General features: G+C 36.4%; 1 protein-coding gene across 1 annotated transcript in view; it reads right to left on the bottom strand.

Annotated features, from left to right (window-relative positions):
- Positions 1-27,762, bottom strand: part of HSD17B4 (hydroxysteroid 17-beta dehydrogenase 4) — a 99,605-nt gene that overhangs the window by 44,032 nt on the left and 27,811 nt on the right. Inside the window, exons 5-12 of the mRNA XM_005682720.3 lie at positions 26,961-26,982; positions 26,809-26,855; positions 25,235-25,319; positions 23,905-24,092; positions 14,890-14,981; positions 12,170-12,194; positions 10,550-10,678; positions 3,947-4,050 (exon numbers count right to left, since the gene is read on the bottom strand). Of these exons, the coding sequence (XP_005682777.2) occupies positions 3,947-4,050; positions 10,550-10,678; positions 12,170-12,194; positions 14,890-14,981; positions 23,905-24,092; positions 25,235-25,319; positions 26,809-26,855; positions 26,961-26,982 (692 nt within the window). The remainder of the gene's footprint in view (positions 1-3,946; positions 4,051-10,549; positions 10,679-12,169; positions 12,195-14,889; positions 14,982-23,904; positions 24,093-25,234; positions 25,320-26,808; positions 26,856-26,960; positions 26,983-27,762) is intronic.

The raw sequence follows: 27,762 nt of genomic DNA, 5'->3' as shown, positions 1-27,762 counted from the left end.
ATTCTAGGAATCAGTGAACTAAAATGGACTGGAATGGGTGAATTTAACTCAGATGACCAGTATATCTACTACTGTGGGCAGGAATCCCTTAGAAGAAATGGAGTAGCCATCATGGTCAACGAAAGAGTCTGAAACGCAGTACTTGGATGCAATCTCAAAAATGACAGAATGATCTCTGTTCGTTTCCAAGGCAAACCATTTAATATCACAGTAATCCAAGTCTATGCCTCAAGCAGTAACGCTGAAGAAGCTGAAGTTGAACGGTTATATGAAGACCTACAAGACCTTTTAGAACTAACACCCCAAAATGATATTCTTTTCATTATAGGGGACTGGAATGCAAAAGTAGGAAGTCAAGAAACACCTGGAATAACAGGCAAATTTGGCCTTGGAATACAGAATGAAGCAGGGCAAAGGCTAATAGAGTTTTGCCAAGAAAATGCACTGGTCTTAGCAAACACCCTTTTCCAACAACACAAGAAAAGACTCTACACATGGACATCACCAGATGGTCAACATCGAAATCAGATTGATTATATTCTTTGCAGCCAAAGATGGAGAAGGTCTATACAGTCAACAAAAACAAGACCAGGAGCTGACTGTGGCTCAGATCATGAACCCCTTAGCGCCAAATTCAGACTGAAATTGAAGAAAGTATGGAAAACCACTAGACCATTCAGGTATGACCTAAATCAAATCCCTTATGATTACACAATGGAAGTGAGAAATAGATTTAAGGGACTAGATCTGATAGATAGAGTGCCTGATGAATTATGGACTGAGGTTCATGACACTGTACAGGAGACAGGGATCAAGACCATCCCCATGGAAAAGAAATGCAAAAAGGCAAAATGGCTGTCTGAGGAGGCCTTACAAATAGCTGTGAAAAGAAGAGAGGCGAAAAGCAAAGGAAAAAAGGAAAGATATAAGCATCTGAATGCAGAGTTCCAAAGAATACAAAAGGAGAGATAAGAAAGCCTTCCTCAGTGATCAATGCAAAGAAATAGAGGAAAACAACAGAATGGGAAAGACTAGAGATCTCTTCAAGAAAATGAGAGATACCAAGGGAACATTTCATGCAAAGATGGGCTCAATAAAGGACAGAAATGGTATAGACCTAACAGAAGCAGAAGACAATAAGAAGAGGTGGCAAGAATACACAGAAGAACTGTACAAAAAAGATCTTCATGACACAGATAATCGCGATGGTGTGATCACTCACCTAGAGCCAGACATCTTGGAATGTGAAGTCAAGTGGGCCTTAGAAAGCATCACTAGGAACAAAGCTAGTAGAGGTGATGGAATTCCAGTGGAGCTATTTCAAATCCTGATAGATGATGCTGTCAAAGTGCTGCACTCAATATGTCAGTAAATTTGGAAAACTCAGCAGTGGCCACAGGACTGGAAAACGTCAGTTTTCATTCCAATCTCAAAGAAAGGCAATGCCAAAGAATGCTCAAACTACTGCACAATTACACTCATTTCACATGCTAGTAAAGTAATGCTCAAAATTTTCCAAGCCAGGCTTCAGCAATACATGAACCATGAACTTCCAGATGTTCAAGCTGGTTTTAGAAAAGGCAGAGGAACCAGAGATCAAATTGCCAAAATCCGCTGGATCATCGAAAAAGAAAGAGAGTTCTAGAAAAACATCTATTTCTGCTTTATTGACTATGCCAAAGACTTTGACTGTGTGGTTCACTATTAACTGTGGAAAATTCTGAGAGAGATGGGAATATCAGACCACCTGACCTGCTTCTTGAGAAATCTGTATGCAGGTCAAGAAGCAACAGTTAGAGCTGGACATGGAACAACAGACTGGTTCCAAATAGGCAAAGGAGTACATCAAGGCTGTATATTGTCACCCTGCTTATTTAATTTCTATGCAGAGTACATCATGAGAAACACTGGGCTGGAAGAAGCACAAGCTGGAATCAAGATTGCCAGGAGAAATAACAACCTCAGATATGCAGATGACACCACCCTTATATGGCAGAAAGTGAAGAGGAACTAAAAAGCCTCTTGATGAAAGTGAAAGAGGAGAGTGAAAAAGTTGGCTTAAAGCTCAACACTCAGAAAACGAAGATCATGGCATCCGGTCCCATCACTTCATGGCAAATAGATGGGGAAACAGTGGAAACAGTGTCAGACTTTAGATTTGGGGGGCTCCTAAATCACTGCAGATGGCGACTGCAGCCATGAAATTAAGAGACACTTACTCCTTGGAAGAAAAGTTATGACCAACCTAGACAGCATGTTTAAAAGCAGAGACATTACTTTGCCAACAAAGGTCCATCTAGTCAACGCTATGGTTTTTCCTGTGGTCATGTATGGATGTGAGAGTTGGACTGTGAAGAAAGCTGAGCGCCGAAGAATTGATGCTTTTGAACTGTGGTGTTGGAGAAGACTCTTGAGAGTCCCTTGGACTGCAAGGAAATCCAACCAGTCCATTCTGAAGGAGATCAACCTTGGAATTTCTTTGGAAGGAATGATGCTAAAGCTGAAACTCCAATACTTTGGCCGCCTCATGCGAAGAGTTGACTCATTGGAAAAGACTCTGATGCTGGGAGGGACTGAGGGCAGGAGGAGAAGGGGATGACAGAGGATGAGATGGCTGGATGGCATCACCGACTCGATGGATGTGAATCTGAGTGAACTCCGGATATTGGTGATGGACAGGGAGGCATGCTGCAATTCATGGGGTCGCAAAGAGTTGGACACGACTAAGCAACTGAACTGAACTGACTGATTGACTTTTTTATTGCCTGCTTCTTGCTAACAGATAGGATATCTCATTCCAACTTCCTGTCTCTGACAATGAAAAACCCTATTAATTCAGTGATTGTTAGCTACTCAAAATTATAAAAAATAATTTTATTTTAAATGGGAATAGTGAACAGCTCTGTAAACTCTATTATATGAAAGTCAGTATAAACAGTAGAGCAAAACACTGCTTAGTGCTTATTATAAATTAGACTCCTTCATAATGGGTGGATTTAAAATTAGATTTTTACCTTAAGTTGTTACCCAGGACTGTTCTTTATCTAACTGGATATTGTATTTTTCTACTTAGTGATGACCTGCCTAGCTAATTTGTGAAGCATATTAGGTTATAAAAGAATGATGTCCAATTTTTGATCACTTTCATTCTAAGCAGGAGTCAACAAACAACAGCCAAGACTTAAGAATGATTTTTTACATCTTTTAAGAGTGGTCTAAGAAAAGAAAAATAAGATTATGTGTCAGAAACCGTGTATGGTCCATCTAGCCTAAAATATTTACTATCTGGCCTTTAACCAAAAAGTGGGCCAACAGAGTAAAGTCATATTTATAAACTGATCATATTCTCAGAGTTAAAATTAGATTGTTTATTTTATCACTATGTCTGCCATGAGTCACAGAATACCACAACTGAATGTGTCAAATTATTTATTTCTTATGCACTACGATTAAAAAAAAAAAGAAGATGCACCAGAGATAGTTAATCAGTAAACTTCCCAAGAGCTATAACCAGACTTCTATTAGACTTTCTGACACAGTGGAGACTTTTTACTTGCAGCCATGTTGACATATTTCCAAAATACAATCTGTCAATGCTTTCTCTTAAAAGACATGACTCTAAAGAAGCACTAAACTAAATATCCTTTTCTAAAAAGTTAGAAAGTGATGAAAGTATGATTATCAAAATGCTCCAAAATAACAAAAGACACACTGAAGAAGAGTAAGTAAAAGTTACATTTAATATTTTAACCTTAATTCCATTCAAATTTCATACATATTTAGTACATGTTTTATAAAGTTTTATGGTCACTTATATTTCCTATTTAACAATAAATTAATAGCTTGGAAAACCACTTTTTGCATGAAAGAAAAGAGAAAGAAAAAAAGGAAAGAAAAGAAGAAATCTTTAGAGAAGGTACAGTTTTGGGTTTTCTCCTCCACTTACAAATTCAGATGCGGCTGCTGATGTTGCACGACTGGTAGGATTTGCTGAAACTTCTCCACCTGAATTTATTTTATTTAGAGCTTCAACTATACTGCCAATGGACTCTAAAAAGAAAACAAAAAGGATAATAAATAATAATAATAATGCTTTTTATCCATCAATGGATGAATGGGTAACAATGTCGTATATATATATAATGGAATATTACTCAGCCATAAAAAGAACTGAAATAATGTTAAATAAAGACATCAGTGGACCCAGAGATTGTCATACTGAGTGAAGTAAGTCAGAAAGAGAAAGACAAATACCTGTGATATCACTTATATATAGAATCTAAAAAAAAATAATACAAACGAACTTACTTATTAAACAGAGTTACAGGTGTATAAAACAAACCAGTGGTTACCAAGGGAGAAGAGGAGAGGGGAAGGGATAAACTGGGAAATTGTAATTGATGTATATACACGACTACACATAAAACATGTATCTAATAAGTACCTACTGTATAGCACAGGGAATTCTACTCAGTACTCCATAATGACTAAATGGGAAACGAATCCAAAAAAGAGTGGATACATGTATAACCGATTCACTTTGCTGTACAACAGAAACTAACACAACACTGTAAATCAACTATACTCCAATAAAAATTAATTTTAAAAAATCACTCCAAGGTCGATGAACCCAGAGCCTGTTATACAGAGTGAAGTCAGTCAGAAAGAGAAAAGTAAATATCATATGCGATGTGCTACGTTGCTTCAATTATGTCTGACTCTTTGCGACCCTATGAACTGTAGCCCACCAGGCTTTTCAATCCATGGGATTCTCCAAGCAAGAGTACTGAAGAGGTTTGCCATGGCCTCCTCCAGGGGATCTTCCCAACTCAGGGATCAAACCCACATCTCTTACATCTCCTGCACTGGCAGACAGGTTCTTTACCACTAGTGCCACCTGGGAAGCCCAAATATCATATATTAATGCATATATATGGAATCTAGGAAAACAGTACTGATGAACCAATTTGCAGGACAGAATAGAGATGTAGACATATAAAATGGACTTGTGGACACAGCAGGGGAAGGGCAGGTGACAAAATGAGACAGTAGCATCGACATCTATACGCTGCTGCTGCTGAGTCGCTTAAGTCGTGTCAGACTCTGTGCGACCCCAGAGATGGCAGCCCATCAGAATCTGCCGTCCCCGGGATTCTCCAGGCAAGAACAATGGAGTGGGTTGCCATTTCCTTCTCCAACCCATGAAAGTGAAAAGTGAAAGTGAAGTCGCTCAGTTGTGTCTGACTCTTTGCAACCCCATGGACTGCAGCCTACCAGGCTCCTCCGCCCATGGGATTTTCCAGGCAAGAGTACTGGAGTGGGTTGCCATTGCCTTCTCCGATATATACACTGCTGCTGCTGCTGCTGCTGCTGCTAAGTCGCGTCAGTCACGTCCAACTCTGTGCGACCCCATAGACAGAAGCCCAATTAGCCATGTGTAAAACAGATAGTTAGTGGGAAGCTTCTATATAGCACAAGGAACTCAGCTTGCTTCTCTGTGATGACAGGGAGGGATGGGGTCCAGGGGAGAGGGAAGGTGGAAGAGAGGCTCAAGAGGGAGGGGATATATGTATACTTAGAGCTGATTCATGTTGTTGTATAGCAGAAACCAGTACAACATTATAAAGCAATTGTCCTCCAATTAAAAATAAATTTAAAAATATCCCTCCCACTAAGGTATGGGAAAAATATTTGCATATGTGAAACATCTAGCCAATTATTGCACACCACCATTTAAATAGTGGTATACCAAAAAAAAAAAAAGTGACATACATAACAAACTTCCAGATTTTTCTTATATAGAACTATATTTCATTCAGTCATGAAATTCAAGTCCCTCAACTGTAGGATAACTAAAGATGCACAAACTGAATTTTCTCTTTAGGATACTGGAATTTAAATAAGACAGAGTGCTTTGGTAAACCTATTACCTAAAGATCACAAAAGCATCACCTTTCAAGAGTCATAAAGAGCTAATGTTCCCCTGGTGAAATCCAAATAAATGTTTTCTACAAAAAAAAAAAAAAAAAAAAAAAGCTTTTGTTACAGATGTGACTAAGAAAAACTACAATGCTTTAGACAATCACGCCTGTAATATCCAGCAAACCTACTACAGAAACTTCACTTGTGTTCATGAACTGACTATATGATGTCAGGCTCTTATTACAGGAAAAAAATGTGAAAGACTGAGCAGACAAGATAACTGGGTGTTTCCATACTCTCTTCAGGTTATGATTCTAAGGAGGCTCAGAGTTTTGCAAAGTCTCTTGAGCAATTTTACAATTCTGTAAAGTGGGACCCTTGTCCACAGGCATATAATTCCAAGCTGGTGGAGGGAAAACTAATTTCCCTTCTTTCCCCACCATCACCCCTCCTCCAGGATGCAACAATGTCAAGATTACCCCCCAGGTCTCTATACAGGTAATCTCAGAAAATATTACTGAAAATTCTTCCACAGAAAACCACCCATTATGACCAGTGACTCCAGAGAGAGATCAGAAGCTGCTAGGCCGAGATGTAAAAGGTTAACTAAAGAGACTCATGGAGCATCCACACGTGCATTAAGATTCCAAACGCTCAGGGACCTTCCCAACAAACCTTAGAAACATGGGCCTCCTCCTAAACTCAGACAAGAATGGTACCTAGACTACAGAGATGACCAAGGGTTTCTGCCATTCCTGGTGAAGCTAGTGGAGAAGTTTCTTGCCTACTAATGCTTCTCTTACCACCCCATTTAGGTTGCTGCCTAGATAGGAGGCCAGGAAGCGTCACAGCTTCCCTGGTGGCACAGTAGTAAAGAACCCGCCTGCCAAGGCAGGAGACGCAGGTATAGTCCCTGAGTCAGGAAGATTCCCCTGGAGAAGGAAATGGCAACACACTTCAGTATTCTTGCCTGGGAAATCCCATGGACAGAGGAGCCTCTCCTGGAGCCGGACACAACTCCATGACTAAACAACAACCTTGGTACAGACTGACAGTACTGAACTCACAAACAGACCACCTGAATTAACTCTTGGCTCAAACACTGAGAAAGTGAGGCCCACCTTATTCAACTTTTCTGAAATTTAGTTCCATCATCTGTAAAATGAGAACACTGATATGGGTGCTTGGAAAGTCTCGATTTTATAAACAACGTAAGGTTTTTCTCACTGTACTTCAAATACTAGGGGTATCTTTTCATTTATAAGTATATAATTCATTAGTTAGCTTTTTCTTTATATTAGTCTAATACTTTTTAAAATTAATTTATCTATTTTAATTGGAGGCTAATTACTTTACAATACCATAGTGGTTTTTGCCATACATTGACATGAATCAGCCACAGGTGTACATGTGTCCCCCCTCCCGAACCCCCCCCTCACCTCCCTCCCCATCCCATCCCTCTGGGTTGTCCCAGTGCACTGGCTTTGAGTGCCCTGTTTCATGCATCAAACTTAGACTGGTCATCTATTTCACACATGGTAATATACTGTTTCATTGCTATTCTGTCAAATGATCCCACCCTCACCTTCTCCCACCGAGTCCAAAAGTCTGTTCTTTATATCTTTGTCTCTTTTGTTGTCTCACATATAGAGTTGTCATTACCATCTTCCTAAACTCCATATATATGTGTTAATATACTGTATTGGTGTTTTTCTTTCTGGCTTACTTCACTCTGTATAATAAGATCCAGTTTCATCTACCTCATTAGAACTGATTCAAACGTGTTCTTTTTAATAGCTGAATAATACTCCATTGTGTATATGTACCACAGCTTTCTTATCCATTCATCTGCTGATGGACATCCAGGTTGCTTCCATGTCCTGGCTATTATAAACAGTGCTGCAATGAACACTGGGGTACACGTGTCTCTTTCAATTCTGGTCTACTCAGTGTGAATGCCCAGCAGTGGGATTGCTGCGTCATAAGGCAGTTCTATTTCCAGTTTTTTAAGGAATCTCTACACTGTTCTCCATAGTGGCTGTACTAGTTTGCATTCCCACCAATACTGTAAGAGGGTTCCCTTTTCTCCACACCCTCTCCAGAATTTATTGCTTGTAGACTTTTGGATAGCAGCCATTCTGACTGGCGTGAGATGGTACCTCATTGTGGTTTTGATTTGCATTTCTCTGATAATGAGCGATGTTGAGCATTTTTTCATGTGTTTGTTAGCCATCTGTATGTCTTCTTTGGAGAAATGTCTGTTTAGTTCTTTCGCCCATTTTTGATTGGGTTGTTTATTTTTCTGGTATTGAGCTGCAGGAGTTGTTTGTATATTTTTGAGATTAACTATAAAACTCATAGAGGAAAACATAGGCAAAACACTCTCTGACATAAGTCACAGCAAGATCCTCTATGACCCACCTCCCAGAGTAATGGAAATAAAAGCAAAAATAAACAAATGGGACCTAATTAAACTTAAAAAACATTTGACAATGAAGAAAACTATAAGCAAGGTGAAAAGACAGCCTTCAGAGTGGGAGAAAATAATAGCAAACAAAACAACTGACAAAGAATTAGTCTAATATTTTTAAGGCAATAAAGTGGAATTCTGACATCAGAGAAAAGTTTTTAAGATATTTCTTCCTTTTTTCCTTTTCCTCATTTTCATTGATAGGTGATTGCTATTCATAGACTAAATTTACCTCAAATACTAAAAAAAAGAATACAGAAAATGATACTGCTAATGACATAACAATCATACTCTGATTGAGAAAAGCGTAACGAAAATTTCAGCAAGTGTACCAGCAGACAGGGAAGCATCATTAGGATAAAAAGAAAAATAACAGGCTAGTCATTTTTCAGATATATTCTTCTGTTGAATATTAAATATAATGCTGGGGGAAAAATAATTTTCCTGTAAAGAATTCCAATTCATGATCTTTCCTAGTTGGGCCCTTTAAACTTCATATACTATATACATACATGAGTTATACTAGCAAAAACAATATAATTTTTATTGGTCATTTCCTGTGGCATACCATAGACGATTCAGTAACTCAAGATAACAAGCATTTACTAAATGCTTTCTATGAGTTCAGCACTACCCTAGCACCAAATACAAAAGAAGGACACACAAGATATAGTCTCTGCCTCCAAAGGAACTCTCCAGTTAAGAAACCACATACTTATGAAAAAAAAAAAAAAAAAACAGTGGAAAGCAGTTGTGATTAGATGCTCAATTGGAACAGCTCAACTAAGAGAGAGATCCATGAAAGCCAGAATATCTGGGAAAATTTTGTTGAACATCTAGGGCTTCAGTTTTTCTGAAGAAGCACTGAGATTAGCAGAGGTGATAAAAGGAGTAAGGAACATCTTAGAAAGGCAGAGAAACAGTAACAAGGACAAAGTGCTAAAACAAAGCAAAATCTATTCACTAGATAGAAAAGCCCTAAGCCTAAACAAACTAGACTTAAACTTTTGAGGAAATTAAAAAAAAAATCAAGTCAGATAAGGAGCATGTGATTAGATATGGCAAGACTGAAATCAACCATCAGATGGGGAACAGACGCATTGAGCACAAATGGGTAAACACTTTCTACCATCCCTCAATCACACATGTACTGAAAAACTAGGATCATAAGAAAACTGGAAAAACTAGACTTCCCTAGTGGCACAGCTGATAAGAATCTGCCAGCTAATGCAGGTGACACAGGTTTGATACTTGATCCAGGAAGATTCCACATACAAAGGGGCAACTAAGCTCGCATGCCACTACTACTGAAGCCCTTGTGCTCTAGGGTCCACAAGCCACAACTACTGAGCCTGTGTGCTGCAACTACTGAACCCCACCTGCTCTAGAACCTGTGTTCTGAAACAAAAGAAGCCACTGCAATGAGAAGCCCCGGCACTGCAACAAAGAGTAGCCAGTCCCTACTCTCTGCAGCTAGAGAAAGCCCATGCAAAAGCAATGAAGATCCAGCACAATTATAAATAAATAAAAGTCCGCTATACACATCTGTGTCTTTTTTGCTGTCTTGCATACAGGGTCATCAGGGAGAGGGAGAGGGTGGGATGATTTGGGAGAATGGCATTGAAACATGTATACTATCATGTAAGAATCGAATCGCCAGTCTATGTCCAATGCAGGATACAGCACGCTTGGGGCTGGTACACGGGGATGACCCAGAGAGATGTTATGGGGAGGGAGGTGGGAGAGGGGTTCATGTTTGGGAACACATGTACACCTGTGGTGGATTCATGTCAATGTATGGCAAAACCAATACAGTATTGTAAAGTAAAATAAAGTAAAAATTAAAAATTAAAAAAACAAAACAAAACAAAAAATAAATAAATAAAAAGACCACTGGATGCTCATATTTTTAAAATTAATAAAAATAAAAAGAGGCTTGAAAAAAATGTAACAGGACAAAAAAAAAAGAAAATTGATAAACTGACAGTGGGAGTAACATACACATCTGAAGTTGGAGAGTTCTAGTTACTGGAGCAGAAAATGTCCTATGGATGATTCGAGCACCTAAGTTAGCACAGTTAAGAAGATAGTTCCATAAGGGAAGAGAATGCTTTATTGCCTCTAATTCCCCAGGCAGGACTGAACTCACTTCTTTACCTTTAATACTCTGAGGCTTGGTGGCATTATCGAAATCACAGATCTTCGTCCAGTTAGCCTTCACTGCCTCAGGAGTCATTGGCTGAGTCCTCTGTCTCACAAGGGCTCCAAGGCTTCGCTCCCATCGTACTGGTTATAGAAACAAAACTGAGATGCTGAACACATAGACAGAAAGCAGAATTCATGAGTCTGATGAATTTTTTTTTTTTAACTTCAAGAAAGATGGAATTTGGAAAGAAGATTCTAACTTCTAAAGACTTTTACTACAAGCCTTAAATGGCATTTTATTCTTAAAATAACAAACCCACTAAGACAGCATTAAATTTCTTTTTTTTAATATTTAAAGCTAAAGCAAAAAACCTCTTTTTCTTCTGACTATGCCAGACACTACTAAAGGTAGGATGAATTACTGAATCAGAAAAGTTAAATTACATATAATCACACAAAAAGACTGACTTCATCACCACAGATCACTTAGATACTACACTTCAAGGTAACAGAACAGAATAGAGCATTGCTGGATAGCAAACTCAAATGATAACAGGTCAGAGACTCCATATAATCAAATTAATGTATCAGACAGCCCCAAATAATTATCTTTTCCTCCTTTTGCTCTTCCTCTCTATCCAGGGGAAGTCAACTTGATTGTCCAGATTCACAAAAATCATCATTGCTGCATAAGTTCTACGATTTTTAACATTGTTTCTTTTTTAAAAGGCCTCAGAAATAAATAATCACTAGTAACCTTATTTAAACATAATGGTCAGATTTTGATGATGACTAAATTGAAGATTTGTCTTGGGGAATGACAGAAGCCTCTAGAGATTTCCTACTGATAAAGTTCCACATATGGCTTTTATTGCAATACCTAACCTTTCTTTCTTTAAGATATCACAAGATACTTAAAAATGTTTGAATAATATAAGTTATTTCATAACTGGATAGATCATTAATAATACTCTACTGTAACCATGTCATCCACTAATGGCAGACTATTAAATAATTCAATTAATTCCAATACCAACATCCAACTGAAAACTTGAATTGGGATACTGGGATATTCACAACTTTTTTTTTAATGCCATAAAGTAATTACCCAGTTTGGAGCTCACAGCATTTAAAAACTGGGGGAAGAAAGGATTGAAACCAGATGAATTTACTACTGGGCTGAAGAAGACTAGCTCCAAGGAAGGAAAGAGTCAATGAGAGAAGTAGAGAACCTGCCAGCTGAGCCATCTAGGACACAGCTTCTCCCATCTTTTCAAAAAATGCTCTCCCTCCCACTCACTCCTCTGCTGAACAATCATGTGGGGTGTGTCAGAGACATGGAAAGACAAACATCAATACAGAAACTGTGCTGTCTGAAGAAACAGCCAGCTCTGAAGAAGACATACTGAATAAGGACTGCCAACAGGAAAAAAACTGAAAAGATCCCTGAAAATGGTACAGGCATGCAGGACAACTTCCTTCATTTAGAAGACGGGTTTGCTATAACAATGTTTGAGTTTGATTATGCGTGCACTAGATCCTATGGTCAGACACTTGACAGCTCTAACTGTATACACAGGTTTAAAAATATGGAAATAATGTACAGCAAACCAAAAATCAAAAGACACTTACATTTTCCAATCCATCCTGCTCCAACCTACAAAAAGAGGGGGACAAAGTTATACCATCTAATGTGGAACTACTAATAGAATTTTCAAACTTAAAAAAAAACAGACAGCTATTTAAGAGTATCAGAATGCCAGATGACAATGGATGAAAAAACATGCTAAATCTACTAAAAAAGCTAAATCTACTGAACCTACAAATCTACTAAAGCCCACTGGCCCACATGACTGCACTATTTATGCTATCAAAGTAGAAAACTTAAGCAGCAGCTACAGTAGAAACATAGGTAGTAAGCATGACTCTGCAAGGTGTGATACCAGTTCTATTGACTAGCTGTGCGATCCTGGTCAAACTATTTGACTTCCCTCTACCCAAGATTCCACTTATGTAAAATCAGGATAATAATACACTCTCCATGAGGTAACCATGAAGGCTAAACAATATAAATACCAAATGTGCCCAGCGCATCACTTGAAATACATGTCCCTCTACAAAGACTTAATGAATAAAAATAAAGAAATAAAAAGTTAACAAAAACAAAAGCAGCATTTGACTTATAAACTACATAGTCATTTTAATGAAACACCTTTATATATAGATAAGGCAAATGACCAAATACATTAATCACCATGCAGAAAGATGATATTTTTTTCCAAAAGTCATTCAAGGAAATCCTCAGAAGAAAATATCTGATGGAAGAAAACCTTTTTGTGCTATCTTCAAACACCACAACCACAGTGTTCCAATACGTATAAGAGAAGATATTATCAGCAAACAACACACTTCTCAGTGGCTCTAGGTTCAAGAGTGTGGCTTCTAATCACCCTTTCCTTTATACATATTAATAGGCCAATCAGCCTTGATGCTGTCGGTGGCATGGCACTGATAAGAGGCAAGAAAAACATCATCTTTTAACATATTTGGGGAGTGAAGCCACAAGCTGCAAACTCGCCTCAGGTGCTAAGAAACAATACCTCCAATTAACCCAAAACATCTCTGCCATTCTAGATATGCATCAAAACTTTGCAAAGTGGCAACTTACATTCGAGGTTTAAGTCAGGATATTACACACCTCTCTTACGTATTTTGTACTCAATTTTGCATACCCAGTGTCCCTTGCTAAAAATGTCCACGATGTAGTAAAATAAAGCAATAACACAAAAAACTTCACTCAGCATTATCCTAATTATCTGTGTATGGATGAGTGTGTGTGTAAAATGCATATCTAAAAAAAGAGACTACCCATGTAAAATGCACATCTAATAAAAGACTGGGAGAGAATATACATAAAAATATGAATAGGAATAATCTCTGGATAGTGGTAATGTGGATGATTTTATTTTCTTCTACATATTCCCCTGCATATCTGAAGTTTTCTAAAAAAAGGCATATGTTATTTTTGTTCACAGAATTACTAACAAATATAAACATAAAAGACAAATAGATTTTTAAAACTCCCTTAATAAGATGACAAGACATGCAGGCCAAATTTAGAGCTCCACATGGCTTCATATTATTAAATCTTATCTTCTATAAACCTAGATCATAAAGTTCTTTCCACCTTTAATTTTCACAATTCACAATCAATTGTGACTGTGATTAAGACAGTGGAGGTATCTACCTCTGCTTAGACCTGTATAGACTGCTTTTCACTTACTAAACAGCTTTTTATTCAAATAAATCAGACTAATATATCATTAATTTCAAACTGAGCCAGGTTATTTTGCTACCAAGAAATAGTTTTGGAGTCATGTATTTCCACATACAATAGGTTTATTATTATATTACCACAGAGAATCGAACAAAGGAGGATGATCTAAAACATAACAGCTCATGCTAGAAAAGAAAAAAAGATCAAACTCAAATGAGGACTCAGAAATACAGGGACTTTTATGGCAGGCCTGTGGCTGGTCAGGGAACTAAGATCTTATACGCTGCAGGCACAGACAAAGTGCGTGCGTGCGTGCGTGCGTGCGTGCGTGCGTGCGTGTGTGTGTGTGTGTGTATCTCACTGGATGGTGTGATTATGTGTGATTTTTATTTTTATAACATTTATAAAGCTTTGCAACAGGGAAAAATAAAAAAGTTTCTTTTTAAAGGCAATACAACTGAATAATTTATGTTTACTGATCTATCATACCCAGACTGAATTCTTGCTATACTGATATAATAGTTAAAATTAAAGGGTGACTGCTATGTAAACTAAGAGTTTAAAAATATGATTTCCAGTTCTCATAGCAAAACCCCAAGAAAACTGAACTCAGGGAGATTAATCTGTATATTACTCCAGAGACTCAGCAATTACCAGAGCAAGAAATCAAAATACAACCTGGCTGACTTTAAACCATCAGTTCTACCCTTTCACTTTATTACTCAATATCTTAATATCAAAATTATTCAATATCTCAATATCAAAAAAATAAGATTTTCTGTATGACTAAATGCATCATACCAATCACAATCTTTCATCTGACAATAACATCAGAAAAAAATAACTAGGGAAAAACAGAATTTACAAGTTGCTGTTACTTTCTCAAAAAAGGATATCAGTCATATTTGTTCCTTAATTATAACATAGACATAATATTTAAAAAACACCTAAGTGATATCAACTGATATAGACTTTTACAGGCATAAACAATTGAAAAATATGAATTTTTGAATCTTTTTTTTATATTTTATTATACAAATATTGCTTTGGGAAAAAGTAGAAAGGTGCAGAATACCTCAAACAAGCCACCATTTTCTTCACAACTCTCATGGCAAAGCCAAAGGACCAGGGGTGCCACGTAATCCGGCTTTAGGGCTTCCAGAAGATCTGAAATAAATAGCAAAAAAATCCTTACAAACAAGAATATATACATATTCCATCAATCACTTTACTTTCTAAAAATTCCTTACTTATAAATTATAGATTCAGAGACTTTTTAAATAAGAAAAAAAATCAAATATACAAAACGAATTAGTATTAACATCCAAGGCTTTTAGAAGAATCTTTTCATCCTAATGGAGACTTTCAGGTTTTTAACACAGAAAGCATCAGACATACCCTTCCAAGGTCAGTAACGTTCTGTTTAGTAGACAAGTTAAAGCTGTCTCAGCGAAGACTGGTGAGCAAGGGCATACACAGCATAAGGAACTTAGATACCAGCTATTCACAAAACTATTTTGCTCTCCCAGGAGCTAGAAAACTATAAAAGAGCCCTGACAAGTGTAATGACAGTAAGATAATGATGTAAAATGGACCATGCAGCCATTACTGATGAGTCACAAAGGGTAGGAAATTTCTTCCTGTTGCATAGCTGCTGTGAGCAACTTAACAGGCAGAAAGGTGCTATACAAAGAGCATGAACACCTGTATTTTACTGCCGGCCCTGCCACATAGGCAACTTAGGGCACTGAGAACATCACTTAACTCTCAAGGGCATGTGTCTGCATCTGTAAGATGGTGGTCAAAATGCTTTACCTGCCCATTCTACCAAGTTGTTCCAAGGTTCAAAAGAGAGGTAATTTGTTAACACAGCTTATAAACTTTAAAGAATCAAATAAATGTAAATTTAATTGTGAAATGACAAAATACATTTTTACATTTTGAAGTGACAAAGATGACATTTACAGTCCCTGTAAATGAAAGAGCAGCTCTAAAAACCTTTTACTTTATGGTATTCCTGACCCCAGAAACTGTGAGATACTATATACTTGTTTTAATCCACAAAATTTGAAGCAATGTATTACAAAGCAGTAAATAACTAATACAACTTGGGAAGTTCATTGGTATTCATCCTAAGATTATATCTCATTTCATGTAACAAACATGTAAGCTACATATATGACTTTCCATTGATCAAATATATTTCAAAGGGGAAAATGAAATTACAGATGTTTCCACACATTACTCAGAACATCTGTTTCTTTAACAAATAATTCCTTTGACAGACTGTAAGTGAATATTTCAGAAGAAGAGAAGAAAAACACTGAGGCAAAATAAATTTTTGGCTTTCTCTAAACTATAAAAAAGTAATAATATCAAACTTTAAAATAAGAAAAAGTTAGAATCTAAAGCATATTTTTAAAATGACCTACATGTGTGTGGATTTATCTCTGGGCTTTCTATTTTGTTCCACTGATCTATATTTCTGTCTTTGTGCCAGTATCATACTGTCTTGATAACTGTGGCTCTGTAGTAGAGCCTTAAGTTAGGCAGGTTGATTCCTCCAGTTCCATTCTTCTTTCTCAAGATTGCTTTGGCTATTCAAGGCTTTTTGTATTTCCATACAAATTGTGAAATTATTTGTTCTAGCTCTGTGAAAAATACCGCTGGTAGCTTGATAGGGATTGCATTGAATCTATAGATTGCTTTGGGTAGTATACTCATTTTCACCATATTGATTCTTCAGATCCATGAACATGGTATATTTCTCCATCTATTAGTGTCCTCTTTGATTTCTTTCACCAGTGTTTTATAGTTTTCTATATATAAGTCTTTAGTTTCTTTAGGTAGCTATATTCCAAAGTACTTTACTCTTTTCATTGCAATGGTGAATGGAATTGTTTCCTTAATTTCTTTTTCTATTTTCTCATTATTAGTGTATAGGAATGCAAGGGATTTCTGTGTGTTGATTTTATATCCTGCAACTTTACTATATTCATTGATTAGCTCTAGTAATTTTCTGGTGGAGTCTTTAGGGTTTTCTATGTAGAGGATCATGTCATCTGCAAACAGTGAGAGTTTTTCTTCTTCTTTTCCAATCTGAATTCCTTTTATTTCTTTTTCTACTCTGACTGCCGTGGCCAAAACTTCCCTTATCTTCAACAAAGGAGGCAAGAATATATAATGGATTAAAGACAATCTCTTTAACAAGTGGTGCTGAGAAAACTGATCAACCACTTGTAAAAGAATGAAACTAGAACACTTTCTAACACCATACACAAAAATAAACTCAAAATGGATTAAAGATCTAAATGTAAGACCAGAAACTATAAAACTCCTAGAGGAGAACACAGGCAAAACACTCTCCAACATAAATCACAGCAGGATCCTCTATGACCCACCTCCCAGAATAATGGAAATAAAGCAAAAATAAACAAATGGGACCTAATTAAAATTAAAAGCTTCTGCACAACAAAGGAAACTATAAGCAAGGTGAAAAGACAACCTTTGGAATGGGAGAAAATAATAGCAAATGAAGCAACTGACAAACAACTAATCTCAAAAATATACAAGCAATTTCTGCAGCTCAATTCCAGAAAAATAAATGACCCAATCAAAATTGGGCCAAAGAACTAAATAGACATTTCTCCAAAGAAGACATACAGATGGCTAACAAACACATGAAAAGATGCTCAACATCACTCATTGTCAGAGAAATGCAAATCAAAACCACAATGAGATACCATTTCATGCCAGTCAGAATGGCTGTGATCCAAAAGTCTACAAGCAATAAATGCTGGAGAGGGTGTGGAGAAAAAGGAACCCTCTTACACTGTTGGTGGTAATGCAAACTAGTACAGCCACTATGGAGAACAGTGTGGAGATTCCTTAGAAAACTGGAAATAGAACTGCTTTATGATGCAGCAATCCCACTGCTGGGCATACACACCAAGGAAACCAGAACTGAAAGAGACTTGTACCCCAGTGTTCATCGCAGCACTGTTTATAATAGCCAGGACATGGAAGCAACCTAGATGTCCATCAGCAGACTAATGGATAAGAAAGCTGTGGTACAAAAAAAAAAAAAGAAAAGAAAGCTGTGGTACATATACACAATGGAGTATTATTCAGCCATTAAAAAGAATACATTTGAATCAGTTCTAATGAGGTGGATGAAACTGGAGCCGACTATACAGAGTGAAGTAAGCCAGAAAGAAAAACACCAATACAGTATATTAACACATATATATGGAATTTAGACAGATGGTAACGATAACCCTGTATGTGAGACAGCAAAAGAGACACAGAAGTATAGAACAGTCTTTTGGACTCTGTGGGAGAGGGAGAGGGTGGGATGATTTGGGAGAATGGCATTGAAACATGTATAATATCATATAAGAAACAAATCACCAGTCTAGGTTCGGTGCAGGATACAGGATGCTTGGGGCTGGTGCACTGGGGTGACCCAGAGGGATGGCATGGGAAGGGATATGGGAGGGGGGTTCAGGATGGGGAACACATGTATACCTGTGGCGGATTCATGCTGATGTATGGCAAAACCAATACAATATTGTAAAGTAAATAAATAAATAAATAAATAAAAATAAAATCTCAAAAAGATATATAAATAAATAAATGAAAAAATAAACTGACCTACAATAATTCTCTTCTTTTACAGAAGAGAAAACAGGTCTAGAAAGATTAAGCTACTTGTCTAAAATAGATCTTATTCTCCCAATATCTTTCAGTAGAGTTTGGTGGACATAAAGACACTACATTAAACACTGACTTAACTTCTCTAGAGGTACTGCTAAGTCACTTCAGTCGTGTCCAACTCTGTGCGACCCCATTGATGGCAGCCCACCAGGCTCCCTTGTCCCTGAGATTCTCCAGGCAAGGACACTGGAGTGGGTTGCCATTTCCTTCTCCAATGCATGAAAGTGAAAAGTGAAAGTGAAGTTGCTCAGTCGTGTCCGACTCTTTGCGACCCCATGGACTGCAGTCCACCAGGCTCCTCCATCCATGGGATTTTCCAAGCAAGAGTACTGGAGTGGGTTGCCATTGCCTTCTCCTCTCTAGAGGTACAGACATGTCCAAACTAATGGAAATTACATTCTCTAAGGAAAGCGAATTTAAAAGCTATAGTTTTCAATATTTTCTTGAAGACTTGCTGCTTTCCCAAGAAAGTCTACAGTTGATGGCAAAAAGTGACTAAGGTAGAAATCTAGCAAAGAAATGATAAGCATAAAAATCTCAACAGTGGTTATCTCTTGGCATGAAGCAGAGGAATAGAAGGTATAAAGTTAGATGCAAGTAATGTTTCAGTTCTTGGGTTGAGCAGCAAGTTCATGACTGTGATTACATTTTGATGCTTTATTTCTTACCAGTAACCTAAGCTGTTGTGCATATATATGTATGTAGCTGTTGTGTGTGTGTGTGTGTGTGTGTATATATATATGCTTAAAAGGGAGAAAAAAGTGAATTGTATCTCTTCATCATATAATCTAGTTCTGTAACAAGAATTCCTTCAGTAAGATATGAGAATATAGAGAGTTTTTAAATAAGGCTTTTTTAAATGGCCATGTTGACAAGGAAAAGGAAAAAAATTAGATCTCAGGTACAAATAACTATTCAACACTAAAACAAACTGGTTAGGCACAGCTCTTAGAAAAAGCCAGCGAGTTCTAAAATGAATGGTAGCTCAAATGCAGAAGGTAAAATGGTACTGTGAATAAGCACTTGTATTCCATGAAAGGATAGGCTACCCACTCCAGTATTCTTGGGCTTCCCTTATGGCTCAGCTGGTAAAGTATCCACCTGCAATGCAGGAGACCTGGGTTCGAACCCTGGGTTGGGAAGATGCCCTGGAGAAGGGAAAGGCTACCCACTTCAGTATTCTGGCCTGGAGAATTCCATGGACTGTATAGCCCATGGGGTCTCAAAGAGTCAGACATGACTGAGCCACTTTCACTTTCATTCCATGAAGCAGCTAATTTTAAAATAATTTCACTCATCAATTGTTTTTTACTGTTTCACAAAAGCTACTTTTAAAGTATTATAGATACTTTCTTTTTAAATCATATGTTAAAGCCAGAAGTATCAGAAACTATACACAGTTTTACACCAGTCAAGTATTCTATTTATTATATAACCAAATAAATCAGCATTTATTGAAGATTGAAGGCGGGAAGTGGGAAGATTAAAGGTGGGAAAGATTGAAGGTGGATGGCATCACTGACTCAATGGACATGAGCCTAAGTAAACTCCAGGAGTTGATGATGGACAGGGATATCTGGTGTGCTGCAGTTCATGGAGTCGCAAAGAGTTGGACACGACTGAGTGACTGAACAGAACTGACTGAAATCAGCATTGGCTTTCAATCATACATTTAAATTTTTTAATTTAAAAATTTAAGTTTCATGTTTTCAAAAAATAAAGTTGGCAGACTCCCACTACCTGATTTCAAGACTTACTCTATAGTAATCAAAACATCATGGTATTAGTAAAAGGACAGGCCCATAGATCAATACAGCAGAACAGAGAATTCAGAAATAGACTTACACATGTGTGATCAGCTGATTTTCGAGAGAAGAGCAAGGGCAATTCAAATCAAGAATGAGGAACAGTCTATAGAATAGGTGAACTGGTAGTTCCTTCAGCAAATAATTGGCACTTTTTTTAAAAGGAGAATGAACTATTACATGTTAATGAAACTGAAGAGAAACAATAACAAAATGCCTATGAGCTCTGTTTAGATCCTTGGGGAATAAACCAACTCTAGAAAGATCTACCTGCCAATGCTAGAGACACAAGAGATGTGGGCTCTATCCCTGGGTCAGAAAGATTCCCTGGAGTAGGAAATAGCAACCCACTCCAGAACTCTTGCCTAGAAAATTCCATGGACAGAGAAGCCTGGTGGGCTACAGTCCATGGGGTCGCAAAGGGTCAGACATGACTGAGTGATTGAGCGCACACGCACACACACACACACATACACACGCACAGTAACAAAATGCCTGTGGTTTTGTTTAGACCCTTGTAGAATGAACTAACTCTAAAAAGATACTTTTTAGGTAACCAAGAAGCTTTAATATAAACTTAGTATTAGACAATGTTAATGAATTATTATTTTAGTGTGATACTGGCATTGTGGTTATAATGTCCGTATCTGATAGAGAGACACATTTCCAAGTATATATTAGGTGACAAGTAATGCCTGAGATTTGCTTTGAAATATCACAGAGAAAACGGGAGAGGGTAACAAAATAAGTCAATAAAATAAAATCATTTTGAAATATGCCCAGAGCATTCTGTTCTCCTTAACAAAGGCCTATCCTTAAGGGAAACTATCAGAGCTTCAATTAGACTAGTGAAGCCCCTCTAGTCTCCTGTCTCAAATAAAGGAGGTGAGGGGGGAAGGCTAAGAAACTCTTCTAAAAGTCAGTGTAAAGGGACTTTGATCTTCTAAAAAAATGGACATGTAATTATAAGATTAGAGAACACACCCCCTCCCATTAACTTACAGTCACTTCAACAGGGCTCCAGTATAACAGCAGCAGACTACAACTGAGAGAACTGCAAACATACACACTCTTTAATAAAGGGTATCTAAGGAAACCCAAAGACAACAGGGTACACAAAAACAAGGACAAAGAGGAAAATGTAGTTTCTGACACCAACAGCTACAGCAACCAATAAACACAATCTAACTCCTGGCCAGACAAACATAAAACCTCACAATAAAGTTCAATGTACCACACTTTCTATCTACTCCCTCAAACATCATGTTCCATTTTCAACAATTTCAAAGCCTGCTAAAAGACAAGAAAAGTACAGGCTGAAGAGACAAAGCAAGCATGAGAACCAGCCTCAACAGACTTCCCTGGCAGTTCAGTGGTTAAGATTCTGCACTTTCACTACAGAAGGCATGAGTTCAGTCCCTGATTAGGGAACCAAGATCCCACATGCCACACAGTGCAGCCAAAAAACAAAACAGAACCTCAAACCAGAGATATAGCCTCAAATATAGCAGAGATTTTGGAATTATCAAATCTGGAATTTAAAATAACTGTAATTAACATGCTGAGGGCTCTAAGGGGAAAAAGTGGACAATTTATAAGAACAGATGACTACTATAAGCAGACAGAAGGAAATGCTTTGGAAAAAAAAATCAAAAGGAACTGCTAAAAAACAACGTAACATTCTGAAATGAAAAAAAGAATCAGTAAGCCTGAATATATGTTACCAGGAACTTCCCAAACTGAAATGAAATACAAAGAGAAAAAAGAAGGAAAAAAAGAACTGTGGTATTGTGTAACTATAAAAGATAAATAGGCAAATAATGGGATACCAGAAACAGAAGGAAAAAAGAAAAAGGAACAAGAAATAGTTGAAGCACTGATGGCTGAGAATTTTCCAAAGTTAATGACAAATACCAACCATAGATCCAGGAAGCTCAGAGGATATCAAGTAGCATATAGCAAAAATCTACATCTATTATTATGCATACTATATTCAAACTGCATAAAAACAAGGAGAAAATGTTGGAGGAATACAGAGGGAAAAAAACATACCTTATGCATAAAGAAACAAGCAAAGAATTATGTCAAACTCTCCTTCAAAAACCATGTTAGCAATAGAAGAGTGGAGTGAAATATTTCAAGGGCTGAAAGAAAAAAATTATAAACCCAGAATTCTGTAGCAGTGAAATTATGCTTCAAAAGTGAAAGAGATTAAGAGAATTTTAAAAACTTGTTATACATGGGGAAAAAATATTTTGCAAAACACTTATCTGATTAAGAACTTGTTTCTAAAATCTGCAGGGAACTCTTACCACTCAACAATAAGAAAACAAAGAGTCCAATTTAAAAATGATCAAAAGATATGAACAGATACATCACCATAAAAGACAAATAAATGGCAAAGAAGCACAGGAAAAAATATACATCATGTGTCATTAAGGAACTGAAAATTAAAACAGTGAAATACCATACATACCTATTAGAAGAACTAAAATGCAAAAGACTTAACAATAATAAATGCTGGCCAAGATGTGGAGCAATAAGAACTCTCACAGACAGCCAGTGGCAATGAAGCATGATACAGTCATTTTGGAAGACAGTTGGAAATTTCTTACTAAGCTAGTGTTACCATACAATCCAGCAATTATCCTCCTAATATTCAACAAAATGAGATGAAAACTTCACCCACACAAAAACCTGCACACAAATGTTCACAGAAGCTTTATTCATAACTGTCAAAAACTGGAAATAATCAAAATATTCCTTGGTAGGTGAATGAATAAACAAACTGGGGCACCTCCATAACATGTAATATTATTCAGTATAAAAAGAAACTAGCTTCAATCCTCTCAGACATTTGGGAGAAAGAGGAGAGGCATGAAGAGACAGAACACAGGAGATTTTCCAGAAAGTGAAACCATTCTGTATGATCTGTGATGGTGGGTACAGAACATTACACATTTGTGAAAACCTATGTGACTGGACAACCTAAAGAATGAGCCCTAAAGTAAACTGTAGGTAATATTGAGTTGGCCAAGAAGTTCACTCTGGTTTCTCCATCAGATGGTATGGAAAAACCAAAACAAACTTTTTGGCCAACCCAGTAAGAAGGGATCAGTACTGGTTCACCAGTTTTAACAAATGTAGCGCACAGACATAGGATGATAAAAATATGGGTAATTGTGTGGGAGAAGGAGTACATGAGCACTTTCTTTACTATCTGATCAATTCTTCTATAAATCATTTTAAAAAACAATCTATTAATTTTCACATAAATTTTTAAAAATAATTATTACGAAACAGTAAGAATGCTATTACTTCATTCTGTTAAAAAAATATGTATGTCTACCTAGACAAAGAGAAAGCTTACCTCAGTGTGTTAAAATTATGGGTCATTTTTTTATTTTTCCTGTTTGTGCTTTCCTAAATTTTATATAATGAATGTAAATTACACATCATGCTTTTTTAAATTGTAAGGAAATTTTTTAGTTACTCAAAAAATTAAATACTTTGGCAAAGTTCACTCCACACAGATATATGGAGAACAGCACTGAAAAATTTAAACTTACCTTCAGGCAAAACGGTTTGGGTCATCCGTGATCCAGCAGTAGGGGCAATAGTGTTACAATGAATGTTGTTTTTCTTGCCTTCCACTGCAAGACAGTTTGAAAGACCCAGAAGACCCAGTTTCGCAGCACAATAATTTGCTTGGCCAAAGTTGCCATATATTCCTGAAGCTGATGAAGTCATGATAATTCTAAAAAGAAAAATCAATCTCTCAACATCATCTTTTCTATGTTTTAATAATGTTGCAAGTCTAAGCACTTTTTTTTCTTTTTCATTACTATTATACCTGTCAAAAGAAACTCTGTATACTGGCATTGGGTTCTTAAAGTCACGATTAATACACCTAAATTAATAACAAAAGTAATCTCTCAAAATTCAACTATAAGATTTTATTGTTTTAAAAGAACCTCTGAAAAAGAAAAAAAAAAAAGGGATCCCTGGTCAGGAACAAATGAATTCAAGTGTAAGAATATATATTCATTATCTACTGAAAACAACAACAATTATTTACAAACAAAAAATAAACTGCCAATTGATAAGTCAAAATCTTAGTAAGAAATATTAGATCATGAAATCCTAATTCTTTAGTCCTCATCACTTTGCTCCTTTCCCTGTCTGGATAATATTAAATGCCTCATATTAAAACAATATCATCTGAAAATCTGACCTAATCTTACTTATACTACTTAGTAGAACAAGCGAAGTAAATCATATCATCTACTTTCAGAAACTGCTAATATCAGGATACACCAGAAGTTTCCAATAAGAAAATACATCACAAGCAATTTACTTCTAGTAGATGTATGTGAACTCTAAGTTAATAAGAACAGCCTTAAAGAAAATAAGAATAGCCTTTACATTAGAGAGTATGGAGCCACTTACTAGGTCTGTCCCATCTGAGTCACACAGATGCAACTGTAAGAGTCCTACCATTCCTGGTCAATAAAGGCTAACTCATGTCTGAGCAGTGCCAGTTGGTAGAAAACAACTACTCATCTCTCCCCAGTTCGTCACTGGACACACAAAATGATATTTTGGTTAGAGAATAAATCACAGCTGAATCCTCCATGTTTGTACTGCTAAAACATCAGAAAATGGCAGGAAAATCATTAATAATGAAAAGTAGGAGGTAAAAAGAAATACAAAAGTTGTCCAGCTCAGCTGATCCGTGACTGATGCCAATTTAATGGGGAAGTATGTGCCAAAACTATACTTAAAAAGCCTGTGCATATCTGGAGGTACATTTTTCAATATCAAAACAATTCTTTTCCTCTATACACAAGAACCCATACAACATCTCCAATCTCCCTTGACACCCACATACAACTCTACCTTCCAAAGTTCTGTTTCTTCATGTGATCCCATGCTGCCCGGGTCACCAAGAATGAGCCCCGCAAATGAACTCTCTGGATGATGTCTAAAACGAGAAATTTTTATCATGAATGTTGTCAAAAATTAGATAGACCTATTTCAGAATCAACATTAGCAATGATTTACTTATACAAAGATATTCTTTTTTATACCTAGCATTCAAAATCAGCTACTATCACATTGTACTCTGAGTAATCATTTTTGCTTTAGTCTCAATTATATATCTAATCAATAATTCATATCTATTTTGCTTATAAATTATGATTAGATTATTGCAACTTTATCACAAATACAATGCCATCTAAATATGATGCCTGTACACCCATCTAAATACAATGTCATCTTTAATATATGCCTATTTTATATAAAAATTAATTAATACAAATACCCAAGAAATCTACATATGTAAATTAGGACTCAACACAAACATCAATTAAAGCATAATCAAAAATCATCTACTTTATCATCAAGAAATGTTTATAAAATATTCATAATATCCCTTAATCCCTATTTTTACCAGGGTTTACTAAATGAGTTACGAGTTGGGGGGAGGAGTGGAAGAGATGGAGGAAATAGGGGGAGGCAAAGAGGGAAAAAGAGAGAAAGAGACGCCTGCTTTTAGAAATGGCAATCTAATGAACAGAAAACTTGGAGGATGACTCAGTTAGACAACTCTAGATTTAATTTTATCCTGATGAAACCACTGCAGCCCCATCAGAGCTCAAAGCAAAGCACCAAGGTAAGTCTCCTTTGCCAACAAAACTTATCTTTCTCAGCTTCTCTTTTACTCAGTTATTACAAGGGAAAGGAAAACTAAAAGCCCGTCTTTGTTTAATTCTACATCACAGAGATGGCTTGCTTCTTCCAAAAGGACTTCTGGCAATCTTTCCCAGAAACACGCTCTATAAACAAAGACATAATTCACCTCAGTTACTACGTCTGCCACTGTCTCAGATTGTTTTAGTCCTGGCAGCTAATGAAAGTAAGGACAAAAAAGAGAAAATATGGAAAAACATTTTCATAACAGTGACTGTTCACTATCTAAACTCAATTTTTCCAACATGACATTCCTAGTGAAAAAATTTCCTACTTATTAGAAGTTTCAAAATTATATCTAGACTTTTCCCACCCAGTTCTCAGATTTCCATCATTTTTAGTGCCTCACTCTTCCACAGCCTTCTCTTGCTTGAAATAACAATTATACAGCCAGACAAAAACATAAAAAGCTGTTAAAAACAACAATACTGCAAGAAAATGCTGACAATCTCTCAGAGATTAAAAAAAAAAGATGAAAAGCACAAAACCTTTTAGATAACTTTTGCCAACAGATTTTAATTTTTTAAAATTTTTCAAATGTTTAAAAATAGGTTACTCCCAAATGTTCATCATTTTTCATCATAAAGCTGAAATAATCACTTACATTAGTAGAAGGAAGAATTGGAAGAAGCAAGATTTTCCTTAAGTGTGTAAGTGCATCAAGTATTAAACAGCTAAATGGATAAGTATATTCCATAGAGAATATTAAAACATCTTACCCCAGTCTTCATCACTTATTCTACTAAATGAACGGTCCCTCAGAATCCTAAAAATTGATATTATGTTTGTTGAGATTAGAAAGTAAACACTAAAAAAAAAAAAAACTTTGCAAATACATTACTTTATTGGAAATGAAAAAAGAAATACTCACCCAGCATTGTTGATCACAATATCTACAATATAAAAATGTCCAAGTCACATATATAAAAGCAAGCATATTAATTTGCATTTGCTTAAAACTCACATTTCTTTCAAAAGTGTTTTTCTCCCCATGGGTTAAGTAGATATAATAAGCAACAAGTGTTAGCAAAACAAAATTTTATACCTATAGCAAAAAAAATCTGATTCACAAAAGCATAAGAATCACATTACATTAGTGCTTTCCTTTCAAACCTACATATCTAAACATTTTTTAGATTTTTCCATCTCTACTTTCTGCCAAAATTCTATGAACTTATTTACAGAATTAGCAGCCACATAACTTAAGTTCATAGAACTCAGCAGTAATCATAAGCCATCCCTCAAGCAACTTCAAAATTCACAGGGAAAGTTAAAAGTTTAAAAAAATTTTCTTTGCCAATGAAGTCAAAAGTGAAACTATTAGAATTAGAAACTGACAGCCTATATGGATACACAATTGCATCCTCACTATAAAAAGAAAGGGATTGTTTTTTAAGGTTCAACCACCATCTTGTGGCTATCTTCATTTTATGACTTCAAACCCTTAGGGCTTCTATCCCTGTGTCAGACAATACATGAACATGTCTCGCACAAACTCAACCAAACATAGCTAGAAAAAATATACATGGTAGACCAAAAAAAAGGGAAGGTGAACACATTCAAACTATAAAAATCAACATTTTTCAGACTAGAAACATGTTGGGTGGTTCCTCCAGTAATTCAATAACCTTTTACAATGTATGGGATTAAATTAGAAAGATTAAACAATACAT

This window comes from Capra hircus, chromosome 7 (genome assembly GCF_001704415.2).
Source record: "Capra hircus breed San Clemente chromosome 7, ASM170441v1, whole genome shotgun sequence".
Lineage (NCBI taxonomy): Eukaryota > Metazoa > Chordata > Mammalia > Artiodactyla > Bovidae > Capra > Capra hircus.
This window is presented reverse-complemented; position numbering and strand designations above follow the sequence as displayed.